Source organism: Hippoglossus stenolepis, chromosome 23 (genome assembly GCF_022539355.2).
Source record: "Hippoglossus stenolepis isolate QCI-W04-F060 chromosome 23, HSTE1.2, whole genome shotgun sequence".
Classification (NCBI taxonomy): Eukaryota; Metazoa; Chordata; class Actinopteri; order Pleuronectiformes; family Pleuronectidae; genus Hippoglossus; species Hippoglossus stenolepis.
In genome coordinates, this window is record NC_061505.1 from 2,047,275 (window position 1) to 2,063,134 (window position 15,860).

Below are 15,860 nucleotides of genomic sequence, written 5' to 3' on the forward strand. Positions count from 1 at the left end.
CAGGTCAAGACTGCAGCCGAGCTGATGTGACCTCTCTGCCTGGACAACCTCCATCCGTCCAAGGTTAGATAAGTTGTGTGCTACTCATCAGGTCAGACATCTCACTAATGCTGAGTATGTGTGCCATCCACAGATGGCTTGAGGATTCACTGTCTCCTTCTACATGTATGTTTAAAATAAAAACAGGAATCTGTGAATTATTTTAATAGCTCAGTGTTGTATGCAAGATGTATGTTTATGAATGGCAGTTGCACGGCCACCCTGTACCTTGCACATGTTTAATATAAAAACATGAATATATGAACGTGTGTATTATTTGAATAGCTTAGTATTGAATGCACAATAACAGGGTAGCTATGTTTATACATGGCACTAGGCCCAGTTTAATATAAAACACAATTTTATACAATATATATATAGTAGGGGGTCCCTGCTCCATCTCTCCATCAGTTTGGGGTCCTTGGCCTGAAAAACGTTGAAGATCCTGCTCTAGAGCACAAAGTGGGTGCAGCCTATTTCGCAGCTGTGCTATGATCCCTAGGGGGCAGCGTTTCCTTCTAGAAATGACCAGGCGTCTTTACACTGTGATGCAAGTGTTTAGAAAAAATTAGGTATTGAATTGTGTTTGTTTTATTGTTTTAGTTTAAATCATCGCTTTAATAAAAATCCTCATTTAGCACCAAGTCTTTGCCTGCTTCACCATCTTTCAGCTCGTAAGCCTTGGACAGCTTGGACATTTTGTCTGGAATTCTATTTAGCTTCTTCACTTTCAGTTCTTCTTTTTTTTGCAATAACAGCAAACTAGCTATTGTGAAAGCCTTTAGTTTAACAACCCACAGCTTTGCGTCAGCCATGTATTAAGATGAAGGGTTTTTCAGCATAAAAAAGCCTTTGTACGCTCCTGTCCCAACAACACAGGTTCGACCAATCAACGTCCATTTTATTCTCCAAGTCAAACAGTTTGTGATTAACATGACTTCACGCTCCATGAGAACAGTTTCAGTTTATTTAATTCTGCGAATCAGCATCAGCATAAATAACTCATCAACACACGGACAGATTTTACCAAACACAGTATTTCTTGAATAACTTCTTGAGCTGATCAGACAAAGATGAACAAATATATCGGCCTGAAAAATCCCTTTAACAAAATATCTCTGTAAGTTATATAGAGACAATCCAAAGCTTATATTGATCAGAAGATGATTCTCCATATGATCAGTGACAGTCACAAAGAAGAGGAGTTGGAAAATAAATTTTCAAAGGTGGGTCTGCAGCACTTCCTCTAACCTAAAGCTTGTATAATTTCATCACCATCATATGTTAGGAATGACGCTGGCCATGAAGTCACGAAATGACATCACACAGTGTCGTAATGCATTAACTCTGGAGCCAATAAGATTAGCGACACGTGCAGAGTGTCACATTTCCATGTTATGCATGACCGACCAGTACATAGAGCGGTAGAGCAAGAAACTCAGAGTGTGTGAAGTGAGTGAAGTGGGATCAGATTTTCACCACCGCCAAAACGCTTCTATCGCGGTTGTGGGATGGTTATGTAGAGGGTGGGTCCAGTTTACGGGCGTGGTTGAGGGGCGGGTGTGATTGGTGAAGACGGTTTGCAGAGGCGGTCGGTGGTGCTGAGGTTGAAGAGGTAAAGTTTGCTGCTTTGTCGACTCCGGTGGAGGGAACGCAACAAAGCCTGTCTGCTACGCCGGTGATGTTGCTGATCCATCCCATGTACTGACACGCGGTAGATCCTCGGGGTGCTGGGCTTACAGCCGTGCCACCAAAACTCACGATTCCAACCGCGGTCCAGCCTGAACCAACCTTTCTCACCAGGGCGCCCTGAGTCTCCCTGTGGAAAGAAATCCGACGATAGTTGTTGAGACAGTTTCTGTCAGTGTGCTGCCTGGGATAACTCATTAAAGTTGACCAGGTGTGATTGAGACGCTTTGGCTTCATCAGTGGGGGAACAGTCATGTCGTCCATCTTTATATACAGTTAGTGCTAGGAAACGTGTGTCTTACAAGCAATCAGGTCAAGCTGATAGTGAATTGTAATGTGCCCCCTTCTGACTATAAGGCAAACAACACCAAATGGTCTTTACAATTGTTTCAAGGAGAGAAAAAACATGCTCACCTCCATTTTCCTTATATTTATTTGCAACAAAGCTGAGATACAAATCTGCCTCGTGACAATCTGTGTCTTACTCTGATTTCTCTCTACCTCGTGAGGACGTTTTTCTCTCCTATTGTCAGTAAACAAAGCATCACATAGCAAATACTGTGCAACAAAAAAGTGGTGGTCACCTGACATGAGCCAATTCCGAGCCCGCCTCCCGGACCCCCAGCGCAGATCATCTTGTCTGTGATGAGAAATTTGCTTTTGGCATTGACACTCTTTTTGTTTCCCACTATTGTCAGATTAGCCTCCTGCAGGGTGTTGGATGGGCTCACCCTAATTGGAGAGATTTCAAACAACAGCTTCAAATTTATGTGTGAAACAAAACTAAAGCAAAAGATGTAATTTGACATATTAACAGATTGAAAAGCCGCCTGCAACGTTTCTCTTTGGTTTGTGTAATGTGTGAGCTCACCAAAAGGGCGAGTGTTGCCCCAACCAGCGACCCAGGTGATAAGCCCAGAGTGATGGTGCTGTTTGCCTGCCAAACAAACAGGTTGTGGTAGATGGTAAAGTTCAGCAGGTGACGACAGCTTCAGGAGACATATGTCGCTCTCGTTGGCCCAGCTGTTGTATGATGATGGTAATTTGACCTGGAGCGATTGTCCGTGACACTTCATTGGGGTTTGAACCTGACTGGTTAAAGCTGCCCAGGTAAACTGTTATGTTACTTCCCTGACCTTGAAGACAAAATGAGAATAAAATAATTTTAAAATTGTCTAATGTCATGAAACTTCTTGGTGGAAAGACACTTGAGCAAGAAAGAACTCATAACAATTTTTAAGTATGATTCCACTGGATCCAGGAACTGCGTCTGACTTGTAGAGAGAGAGAGAGAGAGAGAGATTTGTTTCTAAATACTTACCCCTGATACGCAGTGTGCAGCTGTCATCACCCACTGGTTGTTAATCAGTGCCCTCACACCTGTGATTTCTGTTCGAGACCAAAGAAAACCTGCCAGGGCCAATCTCCTGAGACGCGGTTTGACCGCCCACGATCCTGGTGTTGGCGGGAGCCAGGCCGCACGCTGACATGAGACGAAAATTAAACATGAAATAATATGGCTAGAAATGTCCATATGTGACTTAAAACAGCTTTTAAACTCTGAAGAGTTTGTAAAGTTGCACTTTACTAAACGCTGATTGACATCCTGAAATTAAAACAGAGAGGAGAATGCATGAAAGTGGTGTTCAGGGTGTGGTACAGGATGACTGGCACTTTTCAGCACCAACCAATAGGAGGTTCAATATTTAAACCACAGTGGTGTAAACCTTCGTGTAGCTTTCTTTTTATTGTGGGAGAAATCTATGCTTGCTTTTAAAACTTAAAGAGTCATTTAAATGTCCCACAAACTTTCATCTCAGACAAAATCTACAACCAAGACAAGATCCAAATTCATTCAGTAATCTGAATAGTATTAAATATTGTAATTGAAATTAATCAATTGATCTCGCCACATAAAACAGACGTTGCTTTTCTACCTGTGAAGGCTGGAAAGAACGACACAGCCAATTATTCAGTTCTTGTAATTTACTGATGTTTCCTTTTCATTCAAATCAAACACCTCTTTCAAGAAATTAAATAAATACCAAAATAAAAAGCTGGCCTCGGACAATTCAGAATTGAAATTGTGCTAAATCCAGGAATCTAAATTGTTGGCTGAACATCGAACAAACAGTTGGTTTCTGTCTTTTATCAGTCACTATCGTTTTTGATAAAATATTTGCAATTTAAATTTAAGGGCCGCGACATTCGTCAATTTCACCAAATCAGGACGATTTTCAAACCTTTGGAACAATTTTTGTTCCATTAGAAACTTTCTTTCCGAACTTCATTATTGATACGAACCGAATAATAATACACATCTGTCTTACCTGTGCACAGGAGAAGGATTGTCACGGTTAAGACACACACAAACTGTTGGAGAGCCATGTTTATTGTGTCTCCTTCACTCTGTCCTCAGCGTTAAGTAATTCACCCTGATGTCCAGCTCCCCACAGTGTCACACCTGGCATCTCCAACCTAAAATATGCATCAGGACAAACGTGTTTGTCTTGATGCCTCAGCCTGGGTGACTCATTAGGTGCATGGACAGCTGCCAGTCAGAGAGGAGGGAAGTGGCATTCCTCCACAAATCTTAATCTGAGTCAAAAGCCTCAACGCCTTCCCTAGATTCAGTCAAGTTTCACAGATATGATTCTCTAAATTCTAGGAAATCTGTCAGAATCCCGTAAAGTGGAACCAAATTCCAGGATCTCTGTGTTTGTCCACGAGTCAAATTTGAACAGATTCCTTTTGGCCCATGTTCAACCAAGTTTCATTCAAGTTCCTTCAGTATTTTTACTCATTCCCTTCGCCCAGGTCTTGTAAAACACAGTCATTACTTAGGTGCTCGGTCTCGAAGGATCGTACCTCCAACCACGCTCATTGGAGGCTGAGCGGGGACTTAAAGGTGCAGGCGCCAGTCCCTCACAATTTAATATGTATTTCATCCTCGCATGGCAGTGGGGTAGAGCGGGTTGTCCACTAACCAGCGGGTCGATTTATTTATTTATTTTTACTTCCAGGAGGAGCACTTCAGCCTTTAATAAAAATGTTCCCTTCACTCACATGTGTGACCCTCAGTTTGACTCTGAGTTGAGCCAGAGGAGAGAACTGCAGCTCACACTCTAGAGCACAAAGTGCGTTCAGCCTATTTCGCAGCTGTGCTATGATCCCTAGGGGGCAGCGTTTCCTTCTAGAAATGACCAGGCGTCTTTACACTGTGATGCAAGTGTTTAGAAAAAATTAGGTATTGAATTGTGTTTGTTTTATTGTTTTAGTTTAAATCATCGTTCTTGTGTATTAAAAAATCCTCATTTAGCACCAAGTCTTTGCTCGTTTCACCATCTTTCAGCTCGTAAGCCTTTTGGACAGCGGACATTTTGTCTGAATTCTATTTAGCTTCTTCACTTTCATGTTTTTCCTTTGCAATAACAGCAAAACTATTATTGTGAAAGTCTTTTAGTTTAACAACCCACAGCTTTGCGTCAGCCATGTATTAAGATGAAGGGTTTTTCAGCATAAAAGCCTTTGTACGCTCCCTGTCCCAACAACAACACAGGTTCGACCAATCAACGTCCATTTTATTCCAAGTCAAACAGTTTGTGATTAACATGACTTCACGTTCCATGAGAACAGTTTCAGTTTATTTACCCTGCGAATCAGCATCAGCATAAATAACTCATCAACACACGGACAGATTTTTACCAAACACAATATTTCTTGATTAACTCTTGGAGCTGATCAGACAAAGATGAACAAATATATCGTCTGAAAAAAAAAATCCCTTTAACAAAATATCTCTGCAAGTTATATAGAGACAATCCAAAGCTTATATTGATCAGATGATCAGGTGATCAGTGACAGTCACAAAGAAGAGGAGTTGGAAAATAAATTTTCAAAGGTGGGTCTGCAGCACTCTAACCTAAAGCTTGTATAATTTCATCACCATCATATGTTAGGAATGACGTCATTATGAAGTCACGAAATGACATCACACAGTGTAGTAATGCATTAACTCTGGCAGCCAATAAGATTAGCGACACGTGCAGTAGTGTCACATTTCCATGTTATGCATGACCGACCAGTACATAGAGCGGTAGAGCAAGAACCCAGAGTGAGGTGAAGTGAGTGAAGTGGATCAGATTTTCACCACCGCCAAAAACGCTCTTATCGTCGGTTGTGGGATGGTTGGTGGTGAAAGGGTGGGTCCAGTTTACGGGCGTGGTTGAGGGGCGGGTGTGATTGGTGAAGACGGTTTGGGTAGAGGGAGCGGTCGGTGGTGCTGAGGTTGAACAGGTAAAGTTTGCGTCTTTGTCGACTCCGGTGGAGGGAACGTTAACAAAGCCTGGTTCGTCACTGCCGGTGATGTTGCTGATCCATCCCATGTACTCGGACACACGGGTGTAGATCCCCGGGGTGTTGGGCTTAGCGCAGCCGTCACCAAAACTCACGATTCCAACCGCGGTCCAGCCTGAACCAACCTTTCTCACCAGGGCGCCCCCTGAGTCTCCCTGTGGAAAGAAACCGACGATAGTTGTTGAGACAGTTTCTGTCAGTGCTGCCTCGGGGATAACTCATTAAAGTTGACCAGGTGGTGATTGAGACGCTTTGGCTTCACTTATGGGGGAACAGTCATGTCGTCCATCTTTATATACAGTTAGTGCTAGGAAACGTGTGTCTTACAAGCAATAGGTCAAGCTGATAGTGAATTGTAATGTGGCCCCTTCTGGACTATAAGGCAAACAACACCAAATGGTCTTTACAATTGTTTCAAGGAGAGAAAAACATGCTCACCTCCATTTTCCTCATTTATTTGCAACAAAGCTGAGAGACAAAATCTGCCTCGTGACAATCTGTGTCTTACCTGGATTTCTCTCACCTCTTCGTGAGGACGTTTTTCTCTCCTGTCAGTAAACAAAGCATCACATAGCAAATACTGTGCAACAAAAAGTGGTGGTCACCTGACATGAGCCAATTCCGCCCGCCCGGACCCCAGCGCAGATCATCTTGTCTGTGATGAGAAATTTGCTTTGGCATTGACACTCTTTGTTTCCCACTATTGTCAGATTAGCCTCCTGCAGGGTGTTGGATGGGCTCGACCCTAATTGGAGAGATTTCAAACAACAGCTTCAAATTTATGTGTGAAACAAAACTAAAGCAAAAGATGTAATTTGACATATTAACAGATTGAAAAGCCGCCTGCAACGTTTCTCTTTGGTTTGTGTAATGTGTGAGCTCACAAGGGCGAGTGGTGCCCCAACCAGCGACCCAGGTGATAAGCCCAGAGTGGATGGTGCTGTTTGCCCCGGCCAAACAAACAGGTTGTATGTAGATGGTAAAGTTCACAGGTGACGACAGCTTCAGGAGACATATGTCGTTCTCGTTGGCCCAGCTGTTGTATGATGGATGGCACTTGACCTGAGCGATTGTCCGTGACACTTCATTGGGGTTTGAACCTGACTGGTTAAAGCGGCCCAGGTAAACTGTTATGTTACTTCCTGACCTTGAAGACAAAATGAGAATAAAATAATTTTAAATTGTCTAATGTCATGAAACTTGGTGGAAAGACACGGAGCAAGAAAGAACTCATAACAATTTTTGCGATGATTCCACTGATCCAGGAACTGCGTCTGGACTTGTAGAGAGAGAGAGAGAGAGATTTGTTTCTAAATACTTACCCTGATACGCAGTGTGCAGCTGTCATCACCCACTGGTTGTTAATCAGTGCCCCCCCACACCTGTGATTTCTGTTCGAGACCAAAGAAACCTGCCAGGGCCAATCTCCTGGAGACGCGGTTTGACCGCCCACGATCCTGGTGTTGGCGGGAGCCCGGCCGCACGCTGACATGAGACGAAAATTAAACATGAAATAATATGCATAGAAAATGTTCTATATGTGACTTAAAACAGCTTTTAAACTTGGAAGAGTTTGTAAAGTTGCACTTACTAAACGCTGATTGACATCCTGAAATTAAAACAGAGAGGAGAATGCATGAAAGTGGTGTTCAGGGTGTGGCACAGGATGACTGGCACTTTTCAGCACCAACCAATAGGAGGTTCAATATTTAAACCACAGTGGTAAACCTTCGGTGTAGCTTTCTTTATTGTGGGGAGAAATCTATGCTTTAAGCTTTTAAAACTTAAAGAGTCATTTAAATGTCCCACAAACTTTCTATCTCAGACAAAATCTACAACCAAGACAAGATCCAAATTCATTCAGTAATCTGAATAGTATTAAATATTGTAATTGAAATTAACTGGACTGATCTCGCCACATAAAACAGACGTTGCTTTTCTACCTGTGAAGGTCAAAAGAACGGGACACAGCCAATTATTCAGTTCTGTAATTTACTGATGTTTCCCTTTTCATTCAAATCAAACACCTCTTCAAAGAAATTAAATAAATACCAAAATAAAAGCTGGCCTCGGACAATTCAGAATTGAAATTGTGCTAAATCCAGGAATCTAAATTGTTGGCTGAACATCGAACAAACAGTTGGTTTCTGTCTTTTATCAGTCACTATCGTTTTTTGATAAAATATTTGCAATTTAAATTTAAGGGCCGCGATTCGGTCAATTTCACCAAATCAGGACGATTTTCAAACCTTGGAACAATTTTTGTTCCATTAGAAACTTTCTTTCCGAACTTCATTATTGATACGAACCGAATAATAATACACATCTGTCTTACCTGTGCACAGGAGAAGGATTGTCACGGTTAAGACACACACAAACTGTTGGAGAGCCATGTTTACTGTGTCTCCTTCACTCTGTCCTCAGCGTTAAGTAATTCACTCCTGATGTCCAGCTCCTCCCACAGTGTCAGACCTTCCATCAAAACATCACTTGTTCTTTTATCCGACTGCTGCACGTAACAGTTTGAGACCTGTGTTCTCCGACCTAGAACATGCATCAGGACAAACGTGTTTGTCCTGATGCATGGAATTCCTCCACAAGTCTTAGTCGGTGCCTCAACGCTTCCTTCCCTTAGATTCAGTCAAGCTCACAGATATGATTCCTCTAAATTCCCAGGGAAATCTGTCAGAATCCCGTAAAGTGGAACCAAATTCCAGGATCTCTGTGTTTGTCCGTATACGAGTCAAATTTGAACAGATTCCTTTTGGCCCATGTTCAACCAAGTTTCATTCAAGTTCCTTCAGTATTTTTACTCATTCCCTTCGGCCCAGGTCTTGTAAAACACAGTCATTACTTAGGTGCTCGGTCTCGAAGGATCGTACCTCCAACCACGATCATTGGAGGCTGAGCGGGGGACTTAAAGGTGCAGGGCGCCAGTCCCTCACAATTTAATATGTATTTCATCCTCGCATGGCAGTGGGGTAGAGCGGGTTGTCCACTAACCAGCGGGTCGATTTATTTATTTATTTTTACTTCCAGGGAGGACCACTTCAGCCTTTAATAAAAAATGTTCCCTTCACTCACATGTGTGACCCTCAGTTTGACTCTGAGTTGAGCCAGAGGAGAGAACTGCAGCTCACACTCTAGAGCACAAAGTGCGTTCAGCCTATTTCACAGCTGTGCTATGATCCCTAGGGGGCAGCGTTTCCTTCTAGAAATGACCAGGCGTCTTTACACTGTGATGCAAGTGTTTAGAAAAAATTAGGTATTGAATTGTGTTTGTTTTAGTTTAAATCATCGTTCTTGTGTATAAAAAAATCCTCATTTAGCACCAAGTCTTTGCTCGTTTCACCATCTTTCAGCTCGTAAGCCTTTTGGACAGCGGACATTTTGTCTGAATTCTATTTAGCTTCTTCACTTTCATGTTTTTTCCTTTGCAATAACAGCAAAACTATTATTGTGAAAGTCTTTTAGTTTAACAACCCGCAGCTTTGCGTCAGCCATGTATTAAGATGAAGGGTTTTTCAGCATAAAAGCCTTTGTACGCTCCCTGTCCCAACAACAACACAGGTTCGACCAATCAACGTCCATTTTATTCCAAGTCAAACAGTTTGTGATTAACATGACTTCACGTTCCATGAGAACAGTTTCAGTTTATTTACCCTGCGAATCAGCATCAGCATAAATAACTCATCAACACACGGACAGATTTTTACCAAACACAGTATTTCTTGATTAACTCTTGGAGCTGATCAGACAAAGATGAACAAATATATCGTCTGAAAAAAAAAATCCCTTTAACAAAATATCTCTGCAAGTTATATAGAGACAATCCAAAGCTTATATTGATCAGAAGATGATTCTCCATATGATCAGTGACAGTCACAAAGAAGAGGAGTTGGAAAATAAATTTTCAAAGGTGGGTCTGCAGCACTCTAACCTAAAGCTTGTATAATTTCATCACCATCATATGTTAGGAATGACGTCATTATGAAGTCACGAAATGACATCACACAGTGTAGTAATGCATTAACTCTGGCAGCCAATAAGATTAGCGACACGTGCAGTAGTGTCACATTTCCATGTTATGCATGACCGACCAGTACATAGAGCGGTAGAGCAAGAACCCAGAGTGAGGTGAAGTGAGTGAAGTGGATCAGATTTTCACCACCGGCAAAAACGCTCTTATCGTCGGTTGTGGGATGGTTGGTGGTGAAAGGGTGGGTCCAGTTTACGGGCATGGTTGAGGGGCGGGTGTAAGGGTAAGGTGGTGCTGAGGTTGAACAGGTAAAGTTTGCGTCTTTGTCGACTCCGGTGGAGGGAACGTTAACAAAGCCTGGTTCGTTACTGCCGGTGATGTTGCTGATCCATCCCATGTACTGGGACACGCGGGTGTAGATCGCCGGGGTGTTGGGCTTAGCGCAGCCGTTACCAAAACTCACGATTCCAACCGCGGTCCAGCCTGAACCAACCTTTCTCACCAGGGCGCCCCCTCCGTCTCCCTGTGGAAGGAAATCAAATACAGTTGTTGAGACACTTTCTGTCAGTGCTGCCTCTGGGATAACTCATTAAAGTTGACCAGGTGGTGATTGAGACGCTTTGGCTTCACTTATGGGGGAACAGTAATGTCGTCCATCTTTATATACAGTTAGTGCTATGAAACGTGTGTCTTACAAGCAATAGGTCAAGCTGATAGTGAATTGTAATGTGCCCCCTGCTGGACTATAAGGCAAACAACACCAAATGGTCTTTACAATTGTTTCAAGGAGAGAAAAACATGCTCACCTCCATTTTCCTCATTTATTTGCAACAAAGCTGAGATACAAAATCTGCCTCGTGACAATCTGTGTCTTACCTGGATTTCTCTCACCTCTTCGTGAGGACGTTTTTCTCTCCTGTCAGTAAACAAAGCATCACATAGCAAATACTGTGCAACAAAAAGTGGTGGTCACCTGACATGAGTCAATTCCGCCCGCCCGGACCCCAGCGCAGATCATCTTGTCTGTGATGAGAAATCTGTTGTTGCACTGACACTCTTTGTTTCCCACTATTGTCAGATTAGCCTCCTGCAGGGTGTTGGATAAGCTCGACCCTAATTGGAGAGATTTCAAACAACAGCTTCAAATTTATGTGTGAAACAAAACTAAAGCAAAAGATGTGATTTGACATATTAACAGATTGAAAAGCCGCCTGCAACGTTTCTCTTTGGTTTGTGTAATGTGTGAGCTCACAAGGGCGAGTGGTGCCCCAACCAGCGACCCAGGTGATAAGCCCAGAGTGGATGGTGCTGTTTGCCCCGGCCAAACAAACAGGTTGTATGTAGGTGGTAAAGTTCACAGGTGACGACAGCTTCAGGAGACATATGTCGTTCTCGTAGGTCCAGCTGTTGTATGATGGATGGCACTTGACCTGAGCGATCGTCCGTGACACTTCATTGGGGTTTGAACCTGACTGGTTAAAGCGGCCCAGGTAAACCGTTACGTTACTTCCTGACCTTGAAGACAAAATGAGAATAAAATCAATTTAAATTGTCTAATGTCATGAAACTTGGTGGAAAGACACGGAGCAAGAAAGAACTCATAACAATTTTTGCGATGATTCCACTGATCCAGGAAGTGGGTCTGGACTTGTTGAGAGAGAGAGAGAAAGAGAGAGAGAGAGAGAGAGAGAGAGCGCAGTATAATTAGTCGGGAGAAGGCGTCACGAGATTTGTTTCTAAATACTTACCATGACACGCAGTGTGCAGCTGTCATCACCCACTGGTTGTTAATCAGTGCCCCCCCACACCTGTGATTTCCGAAAAAGACCAAAGAAACCTGCCAGGGCCAATCTCCTGGAGACGCGGTTTGACCGCCCACGATCCTGGTGTTGGCGGGAGCCAGGCCGCAGGCTGACATGAGACGAAAATTAAACATGAAATAATATGCACAGAAAATGTTCTATATGTGACTTAAAACAGCTTTTAAACTTGGAAGAGTTTGTAAAGTTGCACTTACTAAACGCTGATTGACATCCTGAAATTAAAACAGAGAGGAGAATGCATGAAAGTGGTGTTCAGGGTGTGGCACAGGATGACTGGCACTTTTCAGCACCAACCAATAGGAGGTTCAATATTTAAGCTACAGTGGTAAACCTTCGGCGTAGCTTTCTTTATTGTGGGGAGAAATCTATGCTTTAAGCTTTTAAAACTTAAAGAGTCATTTAAATGTCCCACAAACTTTCTATCTCAGACAAAATCTACAACCAAGACAAGATTCAAATTCATTCAGTAATCTGAATAATATTAAATATTGTAATTGAAATTAACTGGACTGATCTCGCCACATAAAACAGACGTTGCTTTTCTACCTGTGAAGGTCAAAGGAACGGGACACAGCCAATTATTCAGTTCTGTAATTTACTGATGTTTCCCTTTTCATTCAAATCAAACACCTCTTCAAAGAAATTAAATAAATACCAAAATAAAAGCTGGCCTCGGAAAATTCAGAATTGAAATTGTGCTAAATCCAGGAATCTAAATTGTTGGCTGAACATCAAACAAACAGTTGGTTTCTGTCTTTTATCAGTCACTATCGTTTTTGATAAAATATTTGCAATTTAAATTTAAGGGCCTCGATTTGGTCAATTTCACCAAATCAGGACGATTTTCAAACCTTGGAACAATTTTTGTTACAATAGAAACTTTCTTTCCGAACTTCATTATTGATACGAACCGAATAATAATAAACATCTGTCTTACCTGTGCACAGGAGAAGGATTGTCACGGTTAAGACACACACAAACTGTTGGAGAGCCATGTTTACTGTGTCTCCTTCACTCTGTCCTCAGCGTTAAGTAATTCACTCCTGATGTCCAGCTCCTCCCACAGTGTCAGACCTTCCATCAAAACATCACTTGTTCTTTTATCTGACCGCTGCACGGAACAGTTTGAGACCTGTGATCTCCGAACTAGAACATGCATCAGGACAAACGTGTTTGTCTTGATGCCCTCAGCCTGGGTGACTCATTAGGTGCATGGACAGCTGCCAGTCAGAGAGGAGGGAAGTGGCATTCTTCCACAAGTCTTAATCTGAGTCGGTGCCTCAACGCTTCCTTCCCTTAGATTCAGTCAAGCTCACAGATATGATTCCTCTAAATTCCCAGGGAAATCTGTCAGAATCCCGTAAAGTGGAACCAAATTCCAGGATCTCTGTGTTTGTCCGTATACGAGTCAAATTTGAACAGATTCCTTTTGGCCCATGTTCAACCAAGTTTCATTCAAACTCCTGTTGTGCAATAATGCATTAAACGTGATACCATAAAATGGTGTGCCTTTTGGCATTCAATACATTTGGTTATAAAAATAAAATATTGAATATTAATATAAAAAATATTAATATTAAATCATAACTTTAATTGATTAAAGTTACCTCGGGGCACCACCCTTCAAAGGAAGGGAAAAGATAATCAATTTATTGATTAAGTCTCATAAAAGTACTAACTACAAATTTGGAACTCTGATTAACAATTAAATTAATAACTATAACCCAAATTACCACATAGATAGTTAGCTAAGTTGAAGGATATAGAGTTCTTGACAGTGTAGAGGTTGGCAAAATTCACTTATGCAACATTAATGAAAAAACATTTGTGAAAGAAAAACATTTATTATGAATATCATAAAGTATAAAAAACACAAATTACTAACGGTGTACTTAATATATAAAGATGTGTATGCGAGTATGCGTGTGTGTGTCTGTGTGTCTGTGTGCTTCCAAAATGGCGGCTGGCCACATCGAAGGTAACACCCTCCCCCCTTTGGAGTGTTTACGACATGTGGCGGGGGTCAGAGATAATTAGGTGCTGCGATATGCGTGTGTCGGTGTGTTGGTGCCAAATTAGAGAAAGTTACTAGATGCATGCAAGGAAAGACTGAAGAGCATAACTAACATTAACTTTCAAATAACTTGTAACCAAAATATCACAGCAACACAAATCAAACTTATAAACATCACAAGGAATCGAATAAACAGTCTTTGCTTAGCCTAGTATAATTATTAAGCCCAGTTGTGTTACCCGTCCGTGGAAAGGGGAAAAAGGTTGCTGGTTTGTTCGAAGTTCTGTGAAGTCGTCTTGCTGGTTTGTGGCTCCTGCCTTCGTGGTTCTGTTGGGCTGTCCAGCTCAGTTGCTGTTTGAAGTTCTCCTGCAGGACATCGCGTCGCTGCTTAAAGGTTGGTAGAGCTTGGATTGCGAGGAGGTTTCCTTGGTGAGATGAGCTGGAAGCTGCAACTCTCCTCGATGAAGTTGATTTGAGTTGAAAGAGTGAGCTGGACCGCCGCCCGTCTCCTCTGAGAGGATTCGTGGAAGGAGCGGTGTGCTCCTCTCGAAGAGTTGGATGGAAAGAGAAGATGTGAGCTGGAGAAGCCAGGCTTCTCCCCTCGACGATGAAGGGAAAGAGAGTGAAGAAAGGGGGAGACCTGGCCTTATATTGGCCCGGTGACCTCACAGGTCATGGGGCCCAGAGTGACCAATAGGAGTTGAAACTTGTGTCCCTGGTAGGTTTTCACACCTCTGTGTGACATTGAGGCCCCTAGGAGACTGAGTTCTGGAGGCTCTGGTTTTCTCCAGAACAAAGGGGCATGCGGCTTCAGGCTTTTGACTGCACATGTAGGCCGAACTTTGGTTCCCCAAATACCAGATCCCAAAACTCCTTCAGTATTTTTACTCATTCTTTTAGGCCCAGGTCTTGTAAAACACAATCATTACTCACGTGCTCGGTCTCGAAGGATCGTAACTCCAACCACGCTCATTGGAGGCTGAGCGGGGGACTTAAAGGGGCAGGGCACCAGTCCTTCACAATTTATTATGCATTTCATCCTCGCATGGCAGTGGGGTAGAGGGGGTCGTCCACTAACCAGCGGGTCGATTTATTTATTTTTACTTCCAGGGAGGAGCACTTCAGCCTTTAATAAAACATTTTCCCTTCACACATATGTGTGACCCTCAGTTTGACTCTGAGTTGAGCCAGAGGAGAGAACTGCAGCTCACACTCTAGAGCAGAGGTCTTCAACAGGGGTCCCGCCCTACTTGATTCACGGAGAGACTGCGGGCGGTCTCGAAATTTTTGGTTGATTAGACGATTTTTTCCACAAATTTAAATGTCTTTAAATAAACATGAACATGAATCCAACATATTGTAGGACACAGATAAATGGAGGCAGAAGACGTTATCTTTCAGTCATCCCTTTGCAACAACATATCTTTGCGAAAGTGTATTTTCCTCACCCACCTACCTGAAAAACAAATCCAGGTCAAGACTGCAGCCTGAGGCTGATGTGACCCTCTGCCTGACAACCTCCATCCGTCCAAGGTTAGATAAGTTGTGTGCTACTCATCAGGGTCAGACATCTCACTAATGCTGGAGTATGTGTGCCATCCACAGATGGCTTGAGGATTCACTGTCCCTTCTACATGTATGTTTAAAATAAAAACAGGAATCTGTGAATTATTTTAATAGCTCAGTGTTGTATGCAAGATGTATGTTTATGAATGGCAGTTGCACGGCCACCCTGTACCTTGCACATGTTTAATATAAAAACATGAATATATGAACGTGTGTATTATTTGAATAGCTTAGTATTGAATGCACAATAACAGGGTAGCTATGTTTATACATGGCACTAGGCCCAGTTTAATATAAAACACAATTTTATACAATATATATATAGTAGGGGGTCCCTGCTCCATCTCTCCATCAGTTTGGGGTCCTTGGCCTGAAAAACGTTGAAGATCCTGCT

At 42.5% G+C, this 15,860-nt stretch overlaps 2 protein-coding genes and 1 long non-coding RNA gene across 3 annotated transcripts; all 3 read right to left on the bottom strand.

The window, feature by feature from the left end:
* Window positions 1-3,092: 3,092 nt before the first annotated feature.
* Window positions 3,093-4,175, bottom strand: LOC118102588. The gene is made up of 3 exons (XR_007032407.1): window positions 4,059-4,175; window positions 3,317-3,334; window positions 3,093-3,211 (listed from the first exon to the last, which is right to left on the bottom strand). It is a non-coding gene; the product is annotated as an uncharacterized LOC118102588 (long non-coding RNA).
* Window positions 4,176-5,292: 1,117 nt separating this feature from the next.
* Window positions 5,293-8,563, bottom strand: LOC118102589 (chymotrypsinogen A). Its single transcript, XM_035148883.2, has 6 exons — window positions 8,420-8,563; window positions 7,676-7,693; window positions 7,407-7,569; window positions 6,969-7,231; window positions 6,690-6,829; window positions 5,293-6,239 (listed from the first exon to the last, which is right to left on the bottom strand). Exons 1-6 carry the CDS (start codon window positions 8,475-8,477, stop codon window positions 5,796-5,798), a joined length of 1,086 nt encoding a protein of 361 aa, XP_035004774.2. The 5' UTR covers window positions 8,478-8,563; the 3' UTR covers window positions 5,293-5,795.
* Window positions 8,564-9,659: 1,096 nt separating this feature from the next.
* Window positions 9,660-12,967, bottom strand: LOC118102590 (chymotrypsinogen A). Its single transcript, XM_047338908.1, has 6 exons — window positions 12,824-12,967; window positions 12,081-12,098; window positions 11,812-11,974; window positions 11,316-11,578; window positions 11,037-11,179; window positions 9,660-10,586 (listed from the first exon to the last, which is right to left on the bottom strand). Exons 1-6 carry the CDS (start codon window positions 12,879-12,881, stop codon window positions 10,170-10,172), a joined length of 1,062 nt encoding a protein of 353 aa, XP_047194864.1. The 5' UTR covers window positions 12,882-12,967; the 3' UTR covers window positions 9,660-10,169.
* Between the last annotated feature and the right edge of the window lie 2,893 nt (window positions 12,968-15,860).

Excerpts from the sequence above, each read along its gene's own strand:
- LOC118102590 (XM_047338908.1), bottom strand. The coding sequence starts at position 12,881 with ATGGCTCTCCAACAGTTTGTGTGTGTCTTAACCGTGACAATCCTTCTC. Across the intron at positions 11,579-11,811 it reads GCTGCACACTGCGTGTCATG|GTCAGGAAGTAACGTAACGG; the intron begins GTAAGTATTTAG and ends TTTGTCTTCAAG. Across the intron at positions 10,587-11,036 it reads GCGGAATTGACTCATGTCAG|GGAGACGGAGGGGGCGCCCT; the intron begins GTGACCACCACT and ends TTCCTTCCACAG.
- LOC118102589 (XM_035148883.2), bottom strand. The coding sequence starts at position 8,477 with ATGGCTCTCCAACAGTTTGTGTGTGTCTTAACCGTGACAATCCTTCTC. Across the intron at positions 7,232-7,406 it reads GCTGCACACTGCGTATCAGG|GTCAGGAAGTAACATAACAG; the intron begins GTAAGTATTTAG and ends TTTGTCTTCAAG. Across the intron at positions 6,240-6,689 it reads GCGGAATTGGCTCATGTCAG|GGAGACTCAGGGGGCGCCCT; the intron begins GTGACCACCACT and ends TTCTTTCCACAG.